Raw genomic sequence first — 26,044 nt, 5'->3', positions numbered from 1 at the left:
CTTTGATTGGGGTGCTACATTTGAACTTTTAGTGATCACAGCAATTAACAGGATTGTGACCCTCTAATAGACATGCTGTTTACTTGCCTTGCAATTGGTTTATCAGTTTTGCCTCCGGCCCTGTGCCTTATTTGCACATCATGCCACTTCAATTTGGACCCATCCTGTTAAGGCTCATCAGACGAGCCTTAGGTTTCTTGTGTTCTGATTCAGGAAGGATCTGGCTTGGCAATTCGGGGTAGACGTTGCTTGTTGGAGCAGAGTCAAGACTGATCTGCACATGGCTGGGTCCAAACTGAGGTGGAATGGTGTGCAAAATAAGAGTGGAAATGGATGCGACCACTCCCCCCCCCCCCCCCCCCCCCAAGTAATTATCAGTTGCTGACATTAATTCAAGCATTCCTTCCATCACTTTTTTTGTCTACTTTAATGTGTCGCCCTACATGGAACAAGTATGCCCAGGCGTGGCTCTGTGCACACTGTTACTGGAACCAAGTTACACCTGGTTGATAACCCTTAACTAGGACAAAATAGTCCTGGGTTGCTTGCGTTCCAGGTAGGAAGGATCTGGCCAGCAGTTCAGGCACTACTGTTCCCAGTGGAGCAGGGTTCAGACTGATTTGCTTATGGCTGGGTCCAAACTGAGGTGGCATGATGGATGGAGATGCGACCCAGAGTAATTACCAGTGACTGACATTAATTCAGTTATTTTCTCTATCACTTTTTTTGTATCTTTACTACATAAAACTGCAACAATAATCTGTGGTAAAATAAAAATATTTTTTGATTCAGTCTTTCCCATAGCTTTAGTTTCCCTCACTTTCATTGTTTTGAACCACACCAAACAGATTTGGTATGGAAGTGGAAAGACATCCCAATGAATCCGAAGGCCTTAATGGGCCCTTCTTCATAATTAAAACATTTTTTTAAATGGGGTTGTGAAATTGCTGTAGGCCAGTGGATATTCCTAAGGCATATATGATCCCATGCCAGCAGCAAGTATATTGTGAGGAGTGGGCTAATTTTACGTTGTCTTTCTAGCCCCAGATGACCTCGCCTTTAAACTTTTTGAGGAGGTAGTCAGAAGCAATGTGACCTTGCCATGTCATTCAACCCCTTAACGTACCCAACCCACGATACCACTTCTATTTTGAAGAGATGTGCTATTGTCATATTGGCATGGCTCACCACATTGTTAGCCCAACCATTTACATCAAATAAAGGGCACTATGTGGACTCGTGTCTTTTATTTATTTATTTTTAAAAACGTTATTTGTGAATACAGTGAGCTCAACAATGCAGCAAAGAGCATTTGCCACAACATCCAGAGTGGCAGGAAGAGAATAGAATCACAGCAGTTCATGCAACAACAGCTGTCTGCAGAGGTCCAATATAACGATGTATACAACACAATACAGCCATCTTGTCCAAATCGTGTGTCACATCTCCTTCCTGTCCCAAGACCCCTTAAAGATTAATTTTCTGAGCCAGTAGATGGATCACTCGCTGTAACACCCCCACTAGCTAGAAACCTGTCTCCCATTGCTCTCCATTTGTTCTTCCCCAACTTTTACATCCCTCCTGCTGTGATTCATGTGAATCTCTTCCGCTAGTGCCCATTCTTTAACGTCCCTATACCATCTCTGAGGCTCCGGAGCACGCTGACCCATCCATGTTATGGTAACCCTGCGGCAGGGAGGACCAGCTCAAGCTGGAGGTATTTCTGTGCTATCTTACGCCCCTTGGGCCAGCCTATATTGCCCAAGAGGCAAGGTTGCAGGGTGAGGGAACACTGCACTGAGGTGGTGTATGCCAGTTTCTCAACTGCCTGCGCTTGTGTTCTTTCTTAACTCTCACGCATTCAGTAGATAAGGAATGGTTGCACACAAGAGGAATTAATTTCCAGGCGCTCAAGCTGGGCCTTCTCAATCCACAGTAGACCGTATTGCTCCACATAACCTATGTCAGAATTTATTTTACTTTTATTATGAAATGTCACCAGAATCTAAGGTCATGGAGCAGCAGAGAAATACAGGGAAGATTGTGACCGCAGCATGGCAATCAGGAGGTACTGCATGTGTGTAGCATCCAGTTGGTTCCAGTTTACAAAGGAACAGGGTGTAATTGGGACAGTGCCAGACTCAGCACTTAACAGTATTTTCAAGCCATACCTATTCAGACAGTTACACTCTGACATTACATTACACGGATTTGCTAGTTGACGCACTGGTAGGTGCTTTGCCCCTAATAAACACGATTGCGATGTGGGTCTTCATGGTGCAAGGGAGCAAACCAAGCTACTGCGCCAGTTTTCACAATTGTTCTTGGAATGAAGGATTGGTTGGACCAGGCTTCTGAGCAGCACCTATTAAGTCTCTGATTTTCCTGTTGCTAAACAGAGCCGAGCTGAGATGATTTGTGGAGCTTTTGACGCCTTTTTTCCATTCCTGGTTGATGTACAAAATAAAAAGATTATATTATCAGGGTTTACTTAAATATGGAGTCACCTTAATTTAGTTAAACAACATGCAATAACTGAGCAAGTATTCTGTACTATATGAAAGTAAACAGAACAGAATTTTCACCGTAGATATGTTGAGCTCATGAAAATGGATATGTTAGCCATGTTGTTTGTTACACTTTGTGGCATAACATTTTGCTCTTTAGAAATCTGACCTAGATGCACCAACACATAGGGGGGGTAGTGATATATGCTTGTATTGTAGTGCCATTGCACAGTACTCACGGCAACATGTAACTACCACAGGTGTATACTGTTGAGGTGTAACTTTCTCATTTTCACCTGGTACTTCCTGCCTCTGGTTTTCCCAAGGTCACTGTAGTAAGTAGCACTTTGTAATCTTTTGACCTTTATTGACCAGTTGATAATGACTTGATGAGCATTCTTCATCTTGTCAGTGTTACTGCAATGAATTACTTGATATATGTTGTTTGATAGATGTTGTCGTAAAGTCAACCCTTTTCTGTATTTTAATCCGGCATTAGCAGAGCATGAGTAATATTCTGTGTTGTCTCATAGGCCGACATGTTGGGTTCTCTTCCCTCCCTAGGGGCGCCACCCGCTTTGCTTTGCCTTGCCTAATTGCGGACGGAGGGATCCATGAGGGTCTTTCCTAGTCTAAATTGATCGGGTTCGATATTGAGCGTGTCTGCCTCCGAGCTTCTCCTCTAACCCCTTTCTTTTTCTTTCTTTCTTTTTCACAGAAAAGGTCACGGATCGCCTACAGTGATGAAGTGCGCAATGAGCTCCTGGGGGACGACGGGAATTCCTCGGAGAGCCAGGTAAGGATGCTGATCACAGAGGCCTGGTGGGTGTCTGCGGGGTCTGAGGGGTCAGAGGCCCACTGGGTGTCTCGAGCTGCCCCCCCCCCCCCCCCCCCCCGCTGCATTAGCAGCAAGCCACGCGGAAGTGATACTGTTTAATGCAAAGCTGGGCTTTAATCAACTTCTCAGTGTCGCCTTGGAGATCTAACGTTGAACCCCTTGCCTGACCGTCACTTGCTGCGACGGTCCCCGCTTTCTTTTCTTCTGTCACTTCTATTGTTAAGAATGTCTTGATATTTACTATTTCCAGACAAAACTCAGTCCTAGGCACACAGTTGTGTGAAAGCAGCAAAAATGTCCCCTTCTGTTTTACGAAAACACAGCTTATTAAAATTAACAACGTTTATCCAACAAACAAAATAAATCCCATAGTTTGGGGCGAGAGAATTACACCGCCAAGCAGTCTGTCATGTTTGTATCCCTTTAACCAAATGCACACTATTTGACAAGTGCCGGTTTACACAGCCAAGTTTGCTGAAGAAACGTGCGCCATATTTACGTACTCCATCGTAAGAGGGCACGGATTGTTTTGACGTTACTGTTCGCGTTTCATAGAGACATCATAACTAACACAGAAAATTACACCCTTTCCCTATGGCCCGGTACCTGCAGTTTTACCTCGGATATGTACCCAAGCACGCAATGTATTAGAAATACTCTGCACAAAAGGGGCGAGGGGGACTGCGGTGCATTAACTGGTGAAGGATGTTGGTTGGAGGGCAAGATTGGATGAGTTCGTCTGTTTTGGGAAGAACTCCTACATTCTGCACCATCCACACAAGATGATAGCCACATGATTTTATATGCCTATTTTATTAATCGAATTGCATTTTTTTTTAAATGTTTTTTTATTCTTTTGCACATAAGGTACAATTAAAAAACGCTCATCAGTGAAATAACTCAGTTTATTTCACTTTAAATGATTTTTTGGTTGCTTAATTGCATGTGATTTCTCTGTCATCTAATCTTCTAGCTCTCGGACATTGGCATTTAAGCTCCTGCTCCATAATTTCGATCGATGTTCATTTTGTCCGAAACATTTCGCGTACATTTCTAGATTTTGATTTATTCCTGATGACTTCATACCTCAGCGTGCTTGGACCTTGCAGCTACATCAGGGCCGTACGCCATATGTTTTGCTATGGATACGACCAGGGCGCAGGCATGTACCGAATGACCTGCACCGGGGCTGCACGTTTGAGGAGCAGCTCCTACGGCCCGGCTACTCGGAATGGAGAGCTGATGACTTCCGTATTGAATCTGCGCCCTTAATCAGTTGTCGGCCGCTAGCAACGGTGTTTTATCTAATTATATATTCTGGTAGGGGTTAGGAAGGTGGAAGCTTGTTTTTGTGTTATCAAATGCCTGAAAACTGTGCAGATTATTTCAGACTACAATATTCCAAAAAGTAAAAACTCCGTACACACCCTATTTATTTGTAAGTGTAAATGACCTATTTATTTGTAAGTGTAAATGATATGCATAAAAGCCACAGGTACCAGAGTGTAATCACAACATATCTATGACTGTTTAAAAAAAAATACTGCTGGCCTCTAGCAGTGGTTAGTTTAGCATGCTACCCTTTGTTGTAGTTTTTTTCCTATTTAAAACAAGCACAGGTATTCACCTATTTTCTTTGTTTTGCTGTAATACATCTTAACACTGTCGGTGTAGAACCCAGATGTGAGCATTAAAGGAACTTTGTTCGTTAAGCATATTAGCCTGATGGTAGCACACATGTAAAGTGCCAAGAATAGGAATGCAGAGGAACCAGTTCTGAAATGTACTCCTTTAGGATTACTCTTTAGTTTGCTTTTATAGAGTTAACAAACATTCCCACGAGCACCCCTGGAAATTCTTGCCAGTTGATTTGCAGGAGCACTTGCATGCAAAAAAATGACACTTTACAAAAAATTTCCACTTGCTGTAAAAGTCTGCTGAGCGCTTCTACATCCCCGTTCCCACCTTCAAACGTCACTTCATCTTTAATAGGATTTTTATTATTTTGCCCATTTCATTTATGGCATTGTTCGTTTATTGGTGGTTTAAACGTGTATATGGAAGCTATAATTTAAAAAACACACATTGCAAAGGGAGTTCTTTGCATATCAATGAGATAAATGCATATTTGTTCTTCCAGGAGTAAATCTGTGATCATTTCCTTCGTGGTTATCTCCTATAAGAGTTATGTGAGATACTAAAAAACTACTTTTGCTGATAGGGCCACCCAGAACCCAGCATTTGCAGTAGTGCCCATACTGGTGGAAGTGCCATATTCATATATACCATTGAGTCTTAAAATTCAGCCAGCCATAGTTCTGTTAATTAGGATTGGATATTTGTCTTCGTGATGAGTTTTTTGTACCACTAAGTTGAATTTAAGCATGCAAATGCCTTCCCTGTCCCTAACAGAATTTTAGAGTAAGGTGAAGAACTTTGTATTAATTATCACGAATAAACTCCAGAGTTGAGAACAATAACACATTAAATTGGCACACTTGCTTTGTCCCTTTAAATGTTCTCTAACTTACAACAAAATCACAACACTGGTAGATTGTTTATAATGCTACTGCCATATGCTTAGACAAAGTAGCGTTTTGCCATTAATTGGTTTAGCTGACCGGTTTCCTATCTTTCCTATTTGTATGTACTTGCCCAGGTGTAAGTCACAAGAGGTCACAACTCCACACTGTACAGAAGTCCTTTTAAGTTCTCATGTCATATTCATTCTGTCCATTGATGTTAATTGTGGTATCAACTTTGAAGTTGTTGCACATGAACGTTCCAACATTGTTGGCTACAAATCTTCAGTTAATTTTAACTTTTAAACCCATAGTCCAAAAGTAGAAGACAGAAAATCTTTTCCACTCCTGTTTCTTTATGATACCACAACTCTGGTATTCGAAATCCAAGATGTACTTTTTATGGAAAATCTTTCAATGTAAACTTACATTTAAATTTGCACATGTGATAACAAGTCACTTAGTTCTGTTGTCTTGAGAAATGTAACTAAAATAGGCACACACAACTAACTATTCTTGTATAAAAACATCAATAATGAAGAGTAAGTGAAAATTTCTGCAGAGACTGAGAAACTTCTTGTCTGACTGCAAACTTTTGATCGTCTTCGGTTTGGCCTTGCTGTGCATAAAGTATTCTAGACTTCAGCTACAGAGCAGAGGGGGGAAGGCGGTCAATTTAATTCCCTGGGATCTGAAGAAGGTCGGTATCATTTCATATAGTCCTGGCAGAGCAGATCATTACCAGACACAAATCTGTTCGTTACATGCCGAGGGTTTATAGCAAAATAAATAGAGCGCCATCATAAGTTCAGAAAATTGTGTGTTCGACCCACGATAATGTGCAAAGGGCATTTAATAGAGTTCAGCATTTACTCGTTATCTGTATGCAGGCAGAGCCTGCTGTGGTGTTATCGCCTTTTTCCCGTAATAATTTCGTAGTTCATCACGTGACACATCTTCCGCTCATACATACACGGTTACACTCATACACATCGACAGATGCTCGGCAGAGTTTTTTTTTTTTTAATTTTTAGTCACAGCAAAAGGCTTGGCCTCCAGAGATTCTGCTGGCTCAAACTAGCCTAAACCAGATTTTTCAGGCTACAAAGAGACAGATTACCTCTTTGCATTACATTTTGCATTGAAACAAAAATCTTTGTCTCCAACCATAAATTATGCTGATCACTTTGACCTGAAACAGAAAATATGCCTTAAATGCTAATGCTCTTTTATTGTTGAGGAAAAATTATCCCATTTTACGAAACTGAAAAATAGCTCTGACATTTTTGAATCTCCATTCCTGGTGGAAAAGCTAAAATACAGCTTTTTCTGGATGTCAATGCCCCTCTTAGGCAAGCGTTTAGAGACAAAAAAGCTATGTTACCTTGCCTAGCTACAAATCCTGCTGGAAGCTTAAAATCAGCCATGCAGCACAAACAAGATAGAGCATTTTTGTTTTGTTTCGAATCCATTCATGAGGGGGGAAAAAAACGACAACAAATGTGCAGAATCTTCAAGTGGCCATTGATGACGGCAGGATGGCTCTTCCCATGCTGACTCAATTGCAGGGGCGTTGTTTTAAACTTTGGCCCCTTAAGTATCGTGCTTAGCCGCAGAAAGGCCATCATGGGAAGAAGAACTTGCCATCCAGTTGAAGATTGTCTTTTCTCAGCCAACCCTCTTTTTAAAGTCTTTCTGCTTGCCTCTTGCAGACGAAGGAGATGGAGGCAGGTGACCGTAGGAGGAAGAGAAGGGATAGATTCGAGAACTCTACAGAAGAGAAGATATCCCTTTCTCCTTGGTCTGGACAAGTGCTTTGGTTCAAACACTAGTTGACTGCTCCACAGTGACACATTTTGGGAAGACGCCTTTAGCTCCCACCACAACCTTTATTTTACACCACTTCTTATTTAATTTTAGTTTAGAGGAAAGACCGCTGTTTTTTCAACTCACACTTATGTGCATTGAGGAGTTCTATTTCATTTAAAAAAGCTCATGGTTCAAGTTAAGAGGAAGCATGCTAATCAGTGTGACTTCTCCCAATAATCACATCTGCAAAATCAGTCACCATGGAGCATTGTGCATGTTACGTATTTGCTTCAATCCTTTGTTTTTTGTTCCTTTTTTTGATTAGCACTAGTGTCATGCAAACATTGTTAAGATGTACCACTTCATTAGATCAGAGCATTCCTGTATGTAGGTGTATTTGAAATAATATTTAATTTTATAAATGATTGGATTGCCACAATGCATGTTTGCTCAAATAAGCAGCATAAGAATTGCCATCAGTGTTAAGCTACACCATGGAAAAGAAAGATATCGAGATAGTAACTTAAAACATATATATATATATATATATATATAATATATATATATATATATATATATATATATATATATATATATGTATGCAAAACGATTGCTTTAAGTAATGTCTTGCATGGTTTTGTGTGGTTTCAAATGTTAAAAAATTCGGCAATTATTACAGGTATCGTTCACTTCTAGTCCCCTTTTCCAAGTGACAAGATGGCATTGGTCAACCAATTTATGAAAATATAAAAAAAATGATGCAAACGTCACAAAAGAATTTCCGTTGTTTCTCCGAGGAATCCTTGCGTTCTTTCTTTTGAGAGGCACTAAGATAAACTCAGTAGCAAAAAAAATAGGAATAAATGTTGTCACCCAACACATATGATGAGTATTATCATATTTGAACGGTTACAGATTAGGTCGCTTGTTGCTCAAAAGGGGTAGAGTTCCTCTGCGCAGAGATTCATAAGTATGACACTATTATGTTTTTTGTTGGAAGCTGACAGTACCTTTAAAGAGAAGTACGTCCTAAAAACTTGCTTCTTTGTGTGTACTATCTGAGGGAAGCCGAGGAGGAGACCTGCTTCCTTCCTCGTAATATAGACACCCACAAAGTCAATCCACCCTTTATTTGATGATGGTGCCTCAGATGTGGTTTAAAAGAGAATTTCACACTTTCTTCCCTTGTTTTTATGTGACAGTGCGCGAAAGTGATCTTTACTCGTTCAAAACCGTCTGCATGTTGTCTGTGTTTAGCTCCTTTTAATGTGTTTGTCTGTGATTTCTAAATGCTAAGCATGTAAACAGATAAATTGTCAATGTTAATTCAACACCCTGTCACAACTGATCTTTCTTTCCTGCCATTTCTTCCCTTTTTATCTTTTTTCCTCTGTGCGCTCGTGCTGCAGTTGATAAAATTACGCGAAGAGGTGAGTGTTTCTAGCTTTTGGGTGGCTGTTTCCCACTCTGAATTTCTGAGCCACGAATTCTTTCTTTTCTCATTTAATGGGTATTCACTGGGCCTCCGCAGGTCGGGTCACTATGTACACACGTGTTTTCTCGCCCACCGTGGGCAGGGCGTGAGGTGACAGGAGTCGAACAGCAATGGAATTCATTCAGAAAAACAAGTACCGATTGTACAGGTGTGAAGCGCTCGAAATACCCGCAGTCGCTGAGCAAGGGGCGACCATTATCTCATTGCCGAAGGATACGGACGAAAAACGGAAACCGCTAATCTCTTGTTAAATTATAGCGTAGGTCAATTTATTGGGATCTCTAATTAATAAAAATAAACGGACAATCTCGTCAGTTCATAAACTGCGACGTACTGCAGCAAAGAACGCAAGCACGGGGCGCAAAATAACTTTGCGTCTTCTGCCATCCTTAACGAGTTGTTTTTATGCAATCCTATCTTTATTAATTACTATATATATATATATATATATATATATATATATATATATATAAAAAACACTGCGGATGTAAAATTGAGTTTGTCAGGATATGAAATCCAGCGAGACTAATACAATATGCGAAGCACCATTTGAAGACTATTAGTGAAAGTTCACTGAATCTCTTGTTTATATACTTTATTAAATAATACGTGCATAAAGCAAATCTGAGCGTGTATGTGTGTGTGTGTGTGTGTGTATATATATATATATATATATATATATATATATATATATATATATACTTGCATTGCACGACATATAGCCTTTAACAGGGAACCTTTAAATATTGAAAATGTTTTATGGTTCCCTGTGAAATATAGTCTTCATAGTGACAGCCACCAAACTGCTGTGCAAAGCTTCACTATTAGCAGCGCTACTAAGATTATCCTGCACATTCGCTGGCAATACGTTCTTCATCCCTTTGAGCTAGACACATTTTTGTGGCGAAATCTGCAAATTGAGGCAAATCATGTTGCAGGTTCACTAAATCCAGAATCATGCGTACATTTTTGCAACCACAGAATCTCCATAAATCCATTGCCCTCGTCTTGGTCCACTGTTTTAGCAATAATTTATTCTTGAAATGTAAACAAAATCTAAGGACCCGAATTCTAAATCAGTGGCAGTTGTTAGATGTAGTTTGAAAGAAATTTAGATTTTTCAAGCTCACTCCCGCAAAATAACCATGAAAAATACATAATGTGTAAATTGTAACATGATCATATATTGGCGTCTTGGTGACATTTATAATCCACTATGCCTTTGCCTAATTGTTTATGATGTCACCAGAAACACTTGATACAAAATTGGAACATATTACACAGTTACCCATTATTAATTGTGAATATATATATATATATATACATATATATATATAAAAATATTTTATATATATATAAAAATATACATTGCATGGAAAATAAATGTGACCCAATAATACATTATTTAGAGCAATTGTACTACGAAATGTTTATTCACACATTTATTACTACAGTGCAAAGACCACATTCGAGCTTAATGCCACACTACAAAAAAGTGACATAAATACTTTTTAATGCCTCATATATTGCATGGAGCAATTTATTTACACCAAAAAACAACTTCCAAATAGTCACAATATCATGTAAGGTTTATTTTACCTTGCTGCACAAAGAACTCCTTTCATCATCATTTTGGTTAAATACATTTGTTAAAGCAAATACGCAAATACACATGAGAAATGCATTGGCGTGAACTATTTATGCATATGAGCAGGGTATAATATGTGGTTCATTACCATTGTTGAGGGAGGGGCTACTACTACTCATGACCCCTCGCCACACTGAACAGTAGTAATAAACAGCATATTACATTAAGCACATCTGCACACATACTATGTATATAGATTCTATCTCTATCTCTCTCTCTCCCTCTCTCTCTCTCTCTCTCTCTCTCTCTCTCTCTCTCTCTCTCTCTATATATATATATATATATATATATATATATATATATATATATATATATATATATTAGAATCTACAGTAACAGGCATTTAGATTCTCCCTCTCTTTCTCTCGCTATATATGTTTTTATATATATATATATATATATATATATATATATATATGTGTGTGTGTGAGACTGTGTGTATACATATATTATAGAGTCTACAATAACAGGCATATACGTGCCAAATGCTACATATATATGGGTGCCAATGGCTGTGTGTGCCTTGTAGGTTCTGTCACTGCATCTCAGTGGTACAGCACAGACTTCTTGTAGATGCCGGTCAGTTGGCCAAGGCCTAGTGGCCTCCAAATTGTCGATTTCATGCCAGTTTTCCATGCTGGAGAGGTTATTTGGAACTAAGACCTGTTTTATTACCCAACCGACAGTGAAGTACTAAAGCTTACATTATTCGCACCAACGGCAGAGGAGGTGTACTATGGTTTAGCACCAATACCGATTTAAAACGAATATATATTATTTGGGTTGATGTATAATACTGTGGTCCTGGCGTCCCAAAATAGCCACATCAGTGAACTCTTATTGGGAACTAAAGGTGCAGAGCATTGTACACTCCCACCCTCTGACGATTAATATCTCTTCCCTGCCAGGCGACACACTGCACGGGCAGCTGCACTTTTCCAAAACAAGAGCAGTCCTAAACAGTGCCACATTCTCCTCTTGTGATTGGATTTGTTGACGCTTTCGAAAGGATTACCCTCATGTTCATTTTGTTATTTTATGTTAATGGAGATGAGTCGGTGCCGTTTTACCATTAGCGTCGCCTCCTGTCGCTGCCTGGTTCTGTTAGGAAATATTGCACTTACATGAAGTAAAGTTTAGGTCGCCTGTTCGACACCTCTGAGTGTTCTTTGTGCAGTCCCTCTCTCGGTCTGACAGAAAGCACCCTGCGAATAATACCTGCAAGATATACCATGTTAGGCACATTACTCCCTGTATGATCAAACCTTTCCGAGGATTTCACCCAGTTTTGAGGGATTCAGTTATTTAGTATACATTTTAGTTTTTATGTTTGCTTTCATCAGAATTATGAAATAAATATAGGTGTCGTACAGCAGGCTAGATGAACAGAAGAAGAGCCAGTTTAATGCTAGGCGATGCATGTGAAAAAAACACAAGTTTAACAGAATATTTTATGGTTCCTCACTCAACATGTGCACCTCAAAGTTCAGTTAAATAATGCAGAAGGAGTCCATGGCCTTGGACTTCCATGACCTTTAAACTTCCATGACCTTTGTCAGCACCATCACGTGTGGAAGGAGTTTATTGTTCTTTGTATTTACCATAATGATACTACTTAAGTTGCATATATGTATTTGTTCATTATTGTAAGCTTCTTGTGACAAATTGAAGGCTAAAATATTAATAAAAAAAAGGAAAACATTTTGACTGATAATCCCTGTTACTAAGGCTAATACTAATTAATATAAACACCGCCGCGAGAAGGGGGCGCTGGGATAGCATTTTGCTGCACCTCTCACTGTATTGTGCTTAGAAGGAAATCATTTGTGGGTGTAGGTATTGAGAAGACACACAGAGTACCTATGAAAACAGAACCGTGCATAATCTTTTTACAGGTGGAAAAATTGGGCACCAAATGAAGGCAATTAGTTGAAAGTGTTTTTGTGGCTAAATTATGGTTATTTTTCCACACAGAGATCCTACCCAGATTCGTAAAAAAATAACTATCCAAGGCACTCAGGCTTGGCATCGTACGCCCAATCGTTGTATTTTTTTTCTTTGTATGAAACATGTTCTTCTTCCTTCCACTTATTTAAAATCCGTTTTGAAAATGTGAAGCTACCCGAAGAACAGCGCAGAGTTCAAAGATCCGAAGCGTGACTGCTCATTTAAACTTTACTTGTAGAGTGAGTGCAGATTACTTGTGGCTGAGACTAATTCCCAGGTGAGAATTTCACCTTGGCTTTTTTTCGATTCTTCAGATCAGCACATAGGAACACTTCTCAGGTTTACCGAGTAATTTAACTTGTTATAGGTGTTCTATTTTTATACCACCTATACAGTTAATTGTTATATCTCTTTTTTTCACTTTTGTGAGCAAGTTGATGTGTAGCAGAATGCTCTTTAGGTAAGAAACGCTTTTTGTAGGCTGCTATTAAGCATAATTTGTGCCTTCAAATACTGTAGACTGTAAAATGTAATGTGTGGATGGACATTTTAGGTGCCCGTACTACCTGTTCCTGATCATTACATACATTCTAGCTTGCAGGCACTGCTTGAAGGCTAGTCTCGGGACTTCAGGTAAAGGCAGTTACCGCTTGTTTTTTGGGCCTCACAGATAAGGCACTCAAGAGCAGGTATTAGTTATAAGTGGTATTTCCTCAAAAAAATTTGCCCAGGATTGACTCCATTCTGGCATATGGCACCTTTCTTATGACCTCCACACCTCTTGGGAAGGTGCATGGCATGCCTTTCACATGGTGGAGTTTACTCTTTCCTTCTTGTAAGTAATGTTTATCACCATTTATGGTGCCGAGTATTTCAGCTCCGAGGGAGTTGTTTCCATGCAGTAGAGCAGTGCAACCTCCTTTGGATGAGGTGAAACATGAGCATGATAGTAAGAGGAGAATAGCAAAGAGGCAGGCTCTCACATCTCCTTTGATGAGGAAAGACTACTTTACCACCTTGGATGATCCATTGAATGCAGAAAATAAATGAGAAGATTTTAAGGGAAATCAAGGAGTTTCCAGCAGATGACCCACTCTCCTTTGTGGGCCTAATTAAATCTGGTTACAAAGGAGTTAATTATCCTTATTCAGCAAGCCAGTCCTCACAGCTCTTTCTTTTTGAGACATTGCAGGCCCCATTGCCCCTGCAGGGCTCTACCTATAATACAAGGGCTCTTATTCAGGTTAATGCAATGTTTCTTGTATGTGCCTCGACCAAGGTGGTTTTCACTGGTTTGGAAAGTAAACCAAAACTGCCAGAGTGAGACCCAGCTGATTTTCTAGTGATGTTATACTCTGATTTGTAAGACTAACAATGCCACAAGAGAGAGACTCGACTTTCTTCTCCGAAAGAGTTTGTATTGTGAATACTATTAACTTATGTAGCAACAGCAGATCTGACTCCAGAGAAGTGGCACATGTAATGGTGCTCTGTAGGTACATCTGGGCATGATTGTCAAGCCTCATATCAGAGGTGCTGCTGTATATAGCCAATTTTCCATTTTCATGGTAGGTACTTTTTGGCTGTGGCATAGGCTTTATATGCCATATTAAGTTTATGAAGACCACATTACATGCATTGCAGTAGGTCCTGGTGCAAAGGAAACATTCAGTTTTCACGAGGTAAAATGCTTTTGTTATTAAAAGACCGTAACAGTGTACAATTTACAATGGGGGGATAGCAGAATTTTACCAGTAGCCCCCTTCAACCACAGTCGAGGAAGAAGGGTTAACAAACAGTTGCAATACACAGGGTCTTGCGTTTGCTCAAGTTAGAACTATTAGCGTTGGAAATTCCTAACTGGACTTTTCTTGCCACTTAAATTGAAAATGAAAAGTAAAACAGTTCACATAAGTGAGCCGATTGAAAGCGCCATATCCTCCATGAGGATGAGCGCGAAGGAGAGACACAAAAAGAAAAATAAGTTTGCTCGCAGTCAAACGTGTCGGCAGTCATGCAATTATCCATGTAACAGGGGTAGTCTGCAAGGCGGCAACAAAACCGCTCCAAGGAGGGACAAACGTAAAGCATTTACCAATTACAACAAAGGATTTTTTAAAGGAAAGCACACGAACGAGTGAAACTGATGGGCGTGCAGTAGGCGTGGGTAAAAGCCCACAATTCTTACAACAGGTCATAGCACTTGCGCGCTCGACCTAAAAAGGAGAGGGGCTGCTCCAACATCTACAACCACATAGTATCTGGAACGAAGCAAACTTTGACAGGTTCCTACACCGCTTCCATTCCATCTGTACACTGTGTTGGAGAATTGCCATGCATGTTGGGTGTTAACGATTGTGGCCTCGTACACAACATCAAATTCAGCCAGTTTCTCACGATGCCACAGCCCACTGGGGCAGTGCTTTTTATAGCTTCAGTAGCAACACTTCAATGGAAGAAGTTAGTGGACCAGGGGAGGAGATACAAAGCATGTATGATTTGCATTTTTTGGTGTATAAAAAATGTCCAGATAGCACACAATACCTATGACACCGTCATTGTGCCTATAAAACCAAACTTTTAGTGACGTTTCTTGGTGCTCTAAAGGCACAGCTGAGCTGTTTAACTCGAACGGAATAGGAAAATTGAAGTGATTTAATTTTAAGTAATTTCCTGAAATTGCTGATATTGGGTCAGTCTCACACATGGCAAGGGGTAGAATTCGATAGGCTAGCTATTGTTTTTGAGAAAGCTCGGTTGCAGGATTTAACCTTATGGATTCTGAAGGTTCAGAATAGGAATTGCAACTGAACGGAGTAAACAGGACAATGCCAGAGGCATGTTCCTGTTAAAAATGATTGGATGCGTGAGTGGAGAGCTCTACACACCAGATGCACCAGAACCTGGGTTTTGAAAGAAGCCCTTTGCCTTACCAGTATCCATTTGTTTTTTGTAAAAGCCAGGCAACATGTTGCTATCTAGGCATTTTTGTGAAGAGGTATGTGGAAGCAAATAGCACAAGCTGCAATTGCTCACTCTGATAATCTGGGAAGGTTTAATAGATGTAGGGTGGCAAAGGATTTGCTGGGACAGTACCTTTTTTTTGTCATGTGTCTCGGCAGACTTCACTTACTCTACCACTTGTCCGGTTTTAGAGAGGGGGAACGAACAACGTTTTATGTGTTCAATTGCAGGATTAGGTACCAGCCTTTTCATAAATGTATTTAATTAGCACTTACAATAGTCTATATAAAAGTCGTATTTAAGTTATTTCCCTTAGTGCCTTTGTATCGGTGTTTTCTATGTTGGTAAGCGTTGTTATTTAAGTTATTCTGCATGGCTTGATCAATATGAAATTGTAGTCCTACTTCTATTTTTGTGAAATGTCCCCGGGGTGGGTTTTAAAAATGTGATCACCCAAAATAGATGGAATTCAGATAATCAAGCCAAGTGTTTTCCAGTGCCTGTAACAGATTGTTGCTGTATTGTTCACTTGATCTTTCACCAAGAGATGGGAAGTTAAACACATACCCAGATTTTGTACAACCTTGGAAGAAGTAGGGCAGATACCCATTCCTGCTGGCCTGGGTGACATTGCCATACATATAAAACCACATGCCAAATTTGGCTAAACGGGCACATGTAAATAATAAATAACAGGAGTGATAAGATTGTATTAGATTGTGATGAATGTATTCGTAATTAGAGATATTCATAGTTCAATAGATGTTAAAGACGGCTATACTAATTAATTAGCCATCCCACAACTGAGGAAATCTCATCGTTTTGATAAGAGCTTCAAGATGCAAGTGTTCATCTTCCCCTCAGAAAAAAACACCTCTGGTACAGGTGTCTTAAAGAACATATACAGTGGTTGTGGCATCTCCTACAAAAGTTTCATGATCGTTGCTTCCGACATCAAAGGAGGTTCCAGTAGCCAACAACCTGTAGATGACTTTAGACTTTTTGTATGCCTTATGTTACTCAGTGAATTGGGAGAAGTAAACCATGGTCCCATTTAGGCAAGTACAGTTTCTCGGACAATCATGGACATGTATCAAATTAAGCTTTTTTCATTCATGGAGAATTGCCTGATGCTTTTACAGAAGACACAAAACATCACATGAGTAAATTGATTAAAGTGGGATGATTGGGTTCGGGAATACACTGTTGTAGTTGGACTCTTGCTCAAGGCAAGACTGCTGATTTAGGGATGACAGCATTTTGTTTATAGGCAACTAGGCCAATTATATAACAAGTCGCAACTGGCAACCCAATCCTCCTGGCTCACAAGCAGTACCTCACCAAAATCCCAAACCGTAAAAGATGATTTGTGGAAGTCTTTACGCATGGACTCAAGAGTGCGACATCTTAGTGGAGTCATGGTTAAACAGAGATTATCCTTTTCTCACGTGAGCAACACGTCTCAGTCACACACAGACCATGAAGGAGATGCAGTAAAGTTTTCAATAGGTTTTATTAACAAGACTGCAATGTGCTGTAAATTGCATGGGCTCAAATGATTAGGATAATAAACAATGCAAGAAACAATTGTGAAAACAAGTCATGAATATAAAGGCCCCCAGCATCTTGCAATAGCATGAAATGTGAAATAGGCCCTAATACACTAGCATGATTACTCTGATCTCTAACCTTAAAAGAGCTAGGTGTGATAAACCTAATCTGCCAGTAACATGTCCATGAGAAGAACCCCCCAACCCTGGTTACCTTGGCATGAGGTCTCCGAATCAGACTTCATGGGGACACGAAGCCTGGGTCCACAGCCAGCATGTGTTTCATCCTCAAACAAAAAGGGCTTCTTTCCAGAGAATACTAGCAGATGTGGCAATTCAACACAACAGCCTGCCTCCAATTTAACACCTTCCACATATTTACAGTGAGCAGTTGATATCCCAAGAAGAAGCTCTTCAGGGGAGCACGAAAAGGAGTTACATGCAGGTAAGGTTCGTAGATCTGTTTTCACAAAAGAAAATAACAAATGTCATGTAAGCTCAGTCGGATGACCAAGTGTGAGAACTCTGGAGAATGATCTTTGATAAGACATCAATTTATAAACTTCATGCACTCCCAATGACTGCAGCAACAGTGTAGAAGTTCACCATAACAAGCTACACAAAGGTCCTCATTCACCCCCACTGGATGAAGCTGAAGTTGTGCCCAGAGCATGCAAAACTGGGTAACATATCCCATCAATCTTCCCCGCAAACAGAATCTACTGTCCGGGGTAGGAACAAGAGACTTTACCACAACTTGTATTCTTGCAGTTTAACAGCTTGGCATTTAAGTTACTACATCTCGGATATTTAGAACAGTGGGGTGATTGAATGTGAATGCTAAATACAGCACAGCTTTCTTCTACCATGGTATGTTACTTAAACAAATGAAAGATATTTGTGTTGGTTGCGTTTCTAATAATCATAACTGCCTTGTTAGGAAGAAGCATATGTACCTTTTTTCGCATGCCAGAGGGCTTTTAATACTAGTCCTTATCGTGTACATTTTTCTGATTTTACATTGTGTTAAAATTCTCCTATTTCTGATACAATGTCCCTCTTTAAGGCCCCAGTGACACCTGAGTTTCTGGAAACACTGAAGACAAAATACACTCTAGTCAAGATTCCTACTTACCACAAAGAGCTTGACTTTGTACTTTCAACGTTAAAGGGCTTGACCTCTGAATCCATACTTAGATACTGAATCCAACTTGGAGAATAGCATTCCAGCTAGAGATCCTTTGCTGTGATGTACATTTGCTTTTGCAGTTGTTAATCTTCATATAACTAATTCTTAGGGATTCTTTTGTACCTTATGTAGCATAAACATTCCACGCTAATCAGACCTAAAGTTTGGTGTCATGAAAATGCAATTAATCAAGTACAGTGAAGTAACATTTCTACATCCTACATGTTGAGCATGAGAACGGCTTTGACATATTTTCAAAAATGCTTAGACAACTTAGAAAACGCTAACATTTTGCAGCCAATCTGTATATTGAAAGAGGAGTATACAAAGCTGTAGTGAAATATATTTTTAGATGATGAATGTGGGCATTATCACTTGTTGGGGAAGCAAAAGTTAATAATGAACAATAGTTCTCCAGTGAGATTATTGAAAGTTTGGGCTGCATGCTGGACTCCAGAAATAAAAACAGAGGTAGAGTAACTAGTTGGAGGTTAATCTTTGTGTCCTGAAGTAATTTTCAGTTGCGGACAGTCAGTCATTACTTTATTCAGTTAATCATCATAAAAGCACTCGCATACAACACAACACAACACATCAAAAAATAATAAATATAATCACTATTTACAAAAAGATAAAAATGTCATTTTTTAAATTTAAAATATAAATCAGCACATTCCATACAAAAAACAGTTGCTCCGCTAAGTGCCTATCATGGTGATAAATGCAATAAACTAAACAACGTTAATAAATCATCTAGATAATCCATAGGCATTTTAAAACATTTAATGAAATCTAAGGTATAAACTTAAGACACTTAAAACATTTAATACAATCTGAGGTAAGAACATAAAACCAGAATCATCGTTCTGAAGCAATAGAGCAAGAAGTTCAAGCTAAACAAGCATTTGCAATGCAATGGGGCTTGTGTTTGCTCGAGTTAGAGCTACTAGCATTGTACATTCCTAACTGGATTTTCTTGCCACATAAATTGAAAATGAATAGTCACAGTTGACCTAAGCAAGCTGATTCAAAGTGCCATGGCTGCCATGAGCATGAGGGCGAAAAAGAGACACAAAAGGAAAAAGAAGTTCGCTCGTAGTCAAACGTATCTGCAGACGTGCAGTTATCCATGTACCAGGGTCGATGGCCAAGGTGGTAATAAAACTGCCCCTAGGAGGGACAAACGTAAAGCATTTACCAATGATAACAAAGGATTTTTGAAAGGCAAGCCCATGAACAAATGATAGTGATGGGCGTGCGGTGGGCATGATTAAAAGCCCATAGAAAGATTACAGTACGTCGGAGCGCTTGCACGCTCGACCTAAAAATTAGGCAGCTCAAGCTACAGGAAGACTGCTTGGCTACCTTTTTTGACTAGTAACTCCATATCTTATCCTCCCTTTTAAGAAGCAGGTTATATAACTACATAACTAATTACTGCACGGCATACTTCTGCTTAGCCTAATTGCTGTAGGCATATTATTCCCACCTTGTAGGTTGTGATATTACCAAGAGTGTAAAATAGGGATTAAAAAGCATGAACACCCTGGTCTATAAAGTCCCTGTTGGGAGCGGTTATCTCACGGGCAGTTCAGGAGGGATGAAAACCACGCACCCTCTTGGGGGAATGCTAGGAAGGAATGTTATGTGCCAAGGTGCAAGTGAGATAAATATAATCTGTTTTGTGGGTTTTTTGTGAAAATAGTCTGTCTTGTGAATTCTCAGTGAAAATCAAATAGTATTCCAGAGAATAGTTAGAGAACGTTGCAGAATATTTAACCACAGACTGTAGACGGCAGGCATTGTCAAGGTGTTTGGTATGACTTGTTAAAAAAAATAGAGGCCTGATTCCGGCTTGAAGAATTCCTTTGGCTGAGTCAGGATTAGTAAAAAAAAAAAAAAAAAAAAATCCTCCGGAATGTTCAGTCCCACAAGGATATATAACAAAAGCCAGTCAAGTAATATTGGTCATATTATCCGGGGCAAGGCAATCTTTTGTAATTCATTTTGTAAAGTCTGCTTCCGAGGATTGTCAAATCTAAAGCCATAGTAGTAAAGGGGGCAGACGTATCAAATCCTCCAAATAATTCAATTGAGTCTCCACATGGAAAATGTATGTGACTAGGCCTGGGGAAAGAGTCTGTGTAAAAATCGGTTTTCCACCTTTTCAGAATTGAAATATCCCCAGTCAGTGTCTCCGTAGAAACCAGCCAGGATAGAGTTGGACTTATAAAGGAGAAGGAACTCTCCAACAGGCTTGTGGCCCAACTTCAAAGAAAAACAGAGAAGCGCTACCACCACTCTGGAGAGTTGCTGTGATATAAGAGTCAATAGGAAACCCCAAATGTGGTCTGACTCAAAGGGGGGACCTAAGTAAATAAAATGTCTCCCTTTAGCAACTGGTACACTTTCGTATAAATGAATTCTGGTTTTTAGTGTGTTTGGGATCGCTAATCATAATGAACGTTTTTGTGCTCTTTACCCGTCAAGTCAAGATTGCTCACAAAAGCAGAGAGGTCATCCATCAAGGTTTGTAAGCCATTTGCTGCCCTCGATAAGAGAACTGAGCCATTCGCATATAATGGAGTAGAGATATGACGATTACCCATTTTTAGAACATACTTGCCATTTTGCAATAAATTTCCAGCTCGTTAATATAAATTAAAACAAAAATGGGGCCAAAATACAACCCTGTCGGACACCCCAGTTACAACTTATCAGTGGGTCACGCTCTCCATTCTGGCTGTATAGAATCCTGACCATGATGTCCCAATATAACCATCTCAATAAGTGCCTTTTCTACCCCAAATTTTCCATTATGGATCATAGTTTAGAGCAATTTACACTATTAAATGAGCTTGAGAGGTCCATAAATACAAAATGTAGAGCGGTTTTCTTTACTTAGACACACCTTTCCTATTAGGAGGGACAGTTTTAAACATTGTTTCACAGTGCCAATGCGTGATCTAAAACCAAATTGGACCTCTGACAGAATATTATTAGTCTCCGCCTTCTGATCTTGAGAGGGGAACTATATCCAAGCTTTTCAGAGTAGAATTCAATAATGGTTTTAGACTACAAAGGTTTGGTTGGTTCCTATCAGTGTTCTTAAAGAGAGGAACAATAGTTGCCTCTTGCCAAGGAGAAATTAATGGGCTCACGATCGCTGTCTGAATCACATTTGAGAGTAAAAGTGCCCAAAATTCAGAATTCTCTGTGAAGGTGTCCACATTGACACTATCAGGTCTTGGGGGCTTTTCACGTCTTTTTGATGCCTCAGAGAATTTTGTAAATGTCAATAGAGTCATTTAACTGAAAGGGAGGATCAAGGTCATCTATTTGATTTCTCCCATATCCTAACAGTGTGTGAAAATGGGCACTGGATTTAAACACCTGGGAAAAATAAGAGACCCAAATGTCTGCTGGAAGTAAAGACTCGAACTCCGGGGCACGCCTTTATGTAAAGAAAGGGTAACTCATAGTCTCCTAGAAAAGTCTACTATTTTTCTCGCTCCCTGCTGCTTCTAGATAATCCAATGCTGATCTTCTAATTTCCTCTTTTCTGGCCTTCAAAATGGCCTTGTTCGCATTGCTTACTAGCATAATACTCTATTTCTCGGGGGGCATTTTAAGGCTTTTTGAGTTGTTTGTGGGCAGCTGAACAAGCAGAATTACACCAACGATGAAGGGAAGCTTGGTTAGCCCTTAGCACGACGTGCAATGGAAAATCTGAGGGAAGTCGGCTCCTCACAGTGGGGTTCTAGAGGGTGGCGTGAGCTGATTGGTTGTCTTTTAAGTTTTGTCCTTTTTTACAAAATGACTGTGATATGTTTCTAAGTTAGAGGCCTAGTGCTTTTAGAGCTTTATATGTAATTGAGCATGTTTTTTTGTATTGCACCGGGGACTCCCATCTCGACGACAGGGAATGATTCAAGCATGTGAATCTATGAAAGTTTCCAATACTGGAGAACTACAGTTACAGGTAAGTAACTTATTTCCTACGGGGAGAGGAGGTTATGATCAATGGAACAGTTTTTACTTATTTCAGAATTGGCTATTAAAGGTCATAAATCACTTGATAGCAAATACAATCAATAGTACTACCTTGGCCCATGCCAATATAAGTTGGTATCTTGGGGTCTGCTGCTGTTGCCATATCACTTCGAATCCCCAAAATGAGTGTGCTTAAAATGAGTAGTCTTGGACCCATCAGTATCTCCACCCCACAAACCAGGAACCCATTAAACTTACGTGACAAATGTTAAAATCCCCAACCCAGATTGTGGCCAAAACAACATTTAAAGGGCCACCTTTTTGGTGGGTGCTGCAGTTTGAGATGTTTTTTATTTGTTTAATATTCAAACTATATAGAGCAGTGGAAGGTAGAGAAGTATGATTTGGTGGGGTTTCCAGGTAATGTCAAGCAATACAGAACAATTCTAAAGTGAATATTGCATGGAACTGGGCAGCATTCTTACTTGAATTTAATTTTGGATGTGAAAAAGGATTTTTGTCAAGGTATGTTATCGTTTAGATCAATGATTGACCCTTAGAAGAGGGATAGCAACGTTTGTGACTATCTGAGGGCAACTGTGACTTATGAAATTTATAGAAGCTAATGTTCCTCACGCTCTGTACATTATGGAGGCTTTGATTAGTCGTCTCTTGATTACATGTGCGGGCACTAAAGACAGTTTTTACTGGTGGAATGCTTCAGCTTAAAATTTTCATTAAATAGGGAGTGGAGTTACTTTAGTGTTTAGCCCAGGGCATGTTACTATAACAATTCCCTAACATTATACCTGCTCAGTGAATAGTTAGGACAGAATTGTTCCATTTCTCTCTTTGTCGCAAATGTCCTAGGTGTGTTTCTAAATTGGTATATGTAGTATTCATAAAAGAGAATGCAGTTTTCTTGAGTTGCTCCAGGTCATGCAGTTACAGTAAATAATGTTATATTCCAAAACAGACTTGTACTTGCAGACTCTACATTATTTGCATCTGCTCCCATTTCTTTTTGGTATCCCCATGCCTATAATAAAAGCCTACTGACCACACCTGTGACAAAATCCAACTTGCTCTGATGGTAAGAAATATATGACGCGCTAGGCTCAAGGCACAGTCTCGTCTCGGAGTGCCATTTCAAACTTGCTATGAGGGGCACTTCTTCCTTCAGTTTCCTCATCTTTAGTCTTGTTCCCAAATATCCGACAGGAAGTGTCAGCAATATCTTCCTTGTCAAAGCCACTCCACTCGGCTTTACAATACGTGATGCCATAGATCCATTAAGGTGCAATCCACACTTCTAAAATCACTTCTTCCTTTACGTTCTGCTGAAACGAGGATCCAAGCTTCCTGTTATTTATTTGTTTTTGTATATCTCCAAAACCCTTCATATTTTTTCTTTTTTTATTGTACAAGGGCAAGTCTCCTCCTATGAAAATTTTCCCACATTAAGCCATGTATAATCGTTAAATGGCAGCTATCTTAGTTCATTCGCCCTTTCTGTTTTTTTGTGTGGTGTTTATGGGTAAAATACTACTTTGCTTTAAAGAAGGAGGTGATTAGTTTTTCTTGGCCAGAGCTCCCAGGAGAAGTGATTGAGATCAGGGTTCATTTTCAAAGTTAGGTCTACATCTAATAGGACAAGAGACCTATTGAGACCCCCAAGCCTACTATTATGAATCCAAGCCATAAGATGAAGAAGCTTGTTAGGGTAACACTATGGCTTCTCCACCCATTTTGTTTGCACAGGCTCCATTAGTTCCAGTCATGGCTCTGCAAATGGGTGCTGCTGTGCATTAATTGATGCATGGATGAAACCCACCAAACTTTCAAGAGATGTTCAAGCTGGCAGCGAATTGTTGATTGAAATGATGGCACCATCTTCCATGGAGTGATTTAACCAACTTAGGGCAATTGCACACTCATTAGGGTCTTGCTTCTCTGATCCTATCTGTCAGTTTCCTCAGAAATGTAGCTACTTTCTGATTTGTGTCAGTACTTTCACTACAATGGAGCTCTTCATCTCTAACCAACTACAGGAAAAATCTGAAGAATGATTTGAGTCAAATCTTTCACAAACCCAAGTTCTTGTGGCATGCTGTAGGCCTCTTCCCTGTAATGTCTGTTGTTTAACATTGACATATGTCTACTGATAGAGCTTCTTAAGCAATGGTAAATTAACTTTCAAATGTATGCTGAAAATACAGATACACTTTTGTTTGGAAAAAGTCCAGAGAGCCCAGTTGATGTTACCTCATCATTATGTGTTCCAATAAATGAAGGAGAACTTTCTGTGCTTAAATGATGCCAAATCTGAGCTCCTAATAAATGGAGACACAGTCCAAATCTCTGCCTTTCGGTCGGCCACCGGAGCATATAACCCATATTTTGACCTGACCAGAATTAATTCCAGGGATGCTTTCAATGCTGAACTCTGTTTTGCCACCAAGCCACCTGAGTGGCAGAGTGTGAATTTGCAACTATCACTGCTTAGAAAAATCGTCTTGTCTACACTGATCTCTCTCTGTTGAACCAATGATACCCTTCTACCGGGATCTTATTAATTACTGTAATTGAAACATTATCTATTCTGGCCACTCCAAGAAACTAATTTGGAGGCTTCAAATTCTTGAGAACCAGGCAGTTAGATTGTACCTCAACCTATGCAAGTTGCACCATGTCACCCTGGCTATAAAAGCCACCCATTGAGTCAATTTGATGGTCACTATTGAATTTAAAATCTTGTGCCCTTTCCATAAAGTACATTGGTCCAAAGGATCTAAGTATTTACAGAAAATTACCACTCACTGTATCTCAATTGGTATTCTCTGCTCAAGGTCTACACACCAGATAAACCGTCCGTAGAGGATGAAACTTAGAGGCAGCTCTTAGGGCATAGACTTGGGCGATGTACTAAACCTAAATGTGCAGTTTAGGAAACTTCTGAAAATGTAGGTAGTGAAATGTGAATGGAATAGAAGTTGCTATTGAACTTGGGCACGGTTACTCACCTTGCCTGATTGGGCTCTACCTTTTCTTCCATGTACCAAACTGTCCCTTTTTGGTTACTTCAGGATGCTGAATGAAAATAAGGGACAAACTACTATATAAGTGAATATATTGTGCCATTTGTTTGTTATTTCACATTGGGATTTAAATGCAGTGCTGACTTTCTTGAAGGGGCCATCCACTGAACATTTGCATAATTGCCTCTTCTGACCATGAAAGATTTTTCCTTGTTATCATTATGTCTGCTAGTGACAGTGATAGTGAACAAGTTTCAGGCATTGCCCCATAAGCCTCCTTACTCTTCTTTTTCCCAATTAAGTTTGAGGACACACCTTTTATACTTATTTAAAGTGGTCTCAACTCTTATATGTCAAAGAAAATAACGCTGTTGGAGGGAACTGATAAAGCTCAAGAACCAAGCACCCAGGGGGTTATTGGCTGCTACAGGCACCACACAGATGAACTATGATTAATAAATAAGATGTTAAGTAGTGCCTATAAGTCCCACTTTTCTGGGATTTGGGCAGGCCCTGTCCTTTCTTCTTCGATTCTAGGCGCACT

The 26,044-nt window shown here is 39.7% G+C and overlaps 1 protein-coding gene across 9 annotated transcripts in view; it reads left to right on the top strand.

Moving 5' to 3' along the window:
- VTI1A (vesicle transport through interaction with t-SNAREs 1A) overlaps positions 1-26,044 on the top strand; it is a 1,055,694-nt gene that overhangs the window by 212,546 nt on the left and 817,104 nt on the right. For 5 of the 9 annotated variants that reach the window (XM_069239385.1, XM_069239380.1, XM_069239382.1 and 2 more), the window contains exons 4-5: positions 3,226-3,303; positions 9,086-9,106. In XM_069239385.1, coding sequence (XP_069095486.1) covers positions 3,226-3,303; positions 9,086-9,106 — 99 coding nt within the window. The remainder of the gene's footprint in view (positions 1-3,225; positions 3,304-9,085; positions 9,107-26,044) is intronic. The other 4 variants (XM_069239378.1, XM_069239387.1, XM_069239381.1 and 1 more) reach the window with 1 other exon arrangement.

This window comes from Pleurodeles waltl, chromosome 6, assembly GCF_031143425.1.
Source record: "Pleurodeles waltl isolate 20211129_DDA chromosome 6, aPleWal1.hap1.20221129, whole genome shotgun sequence".
NCBI classification, from domain to species: domain Eukaryota; kingdom Metazoa; phylum Chordata; class Amphibia; order Caudata; family Salamandridae; genus Pleurodeles; species Pleurodeles waltl.
The sequence above is the reverse complement of the archived record's forward strand: the minus strand, read 5'-3'. Positions and strand labels throughout refer to the sequence as shown.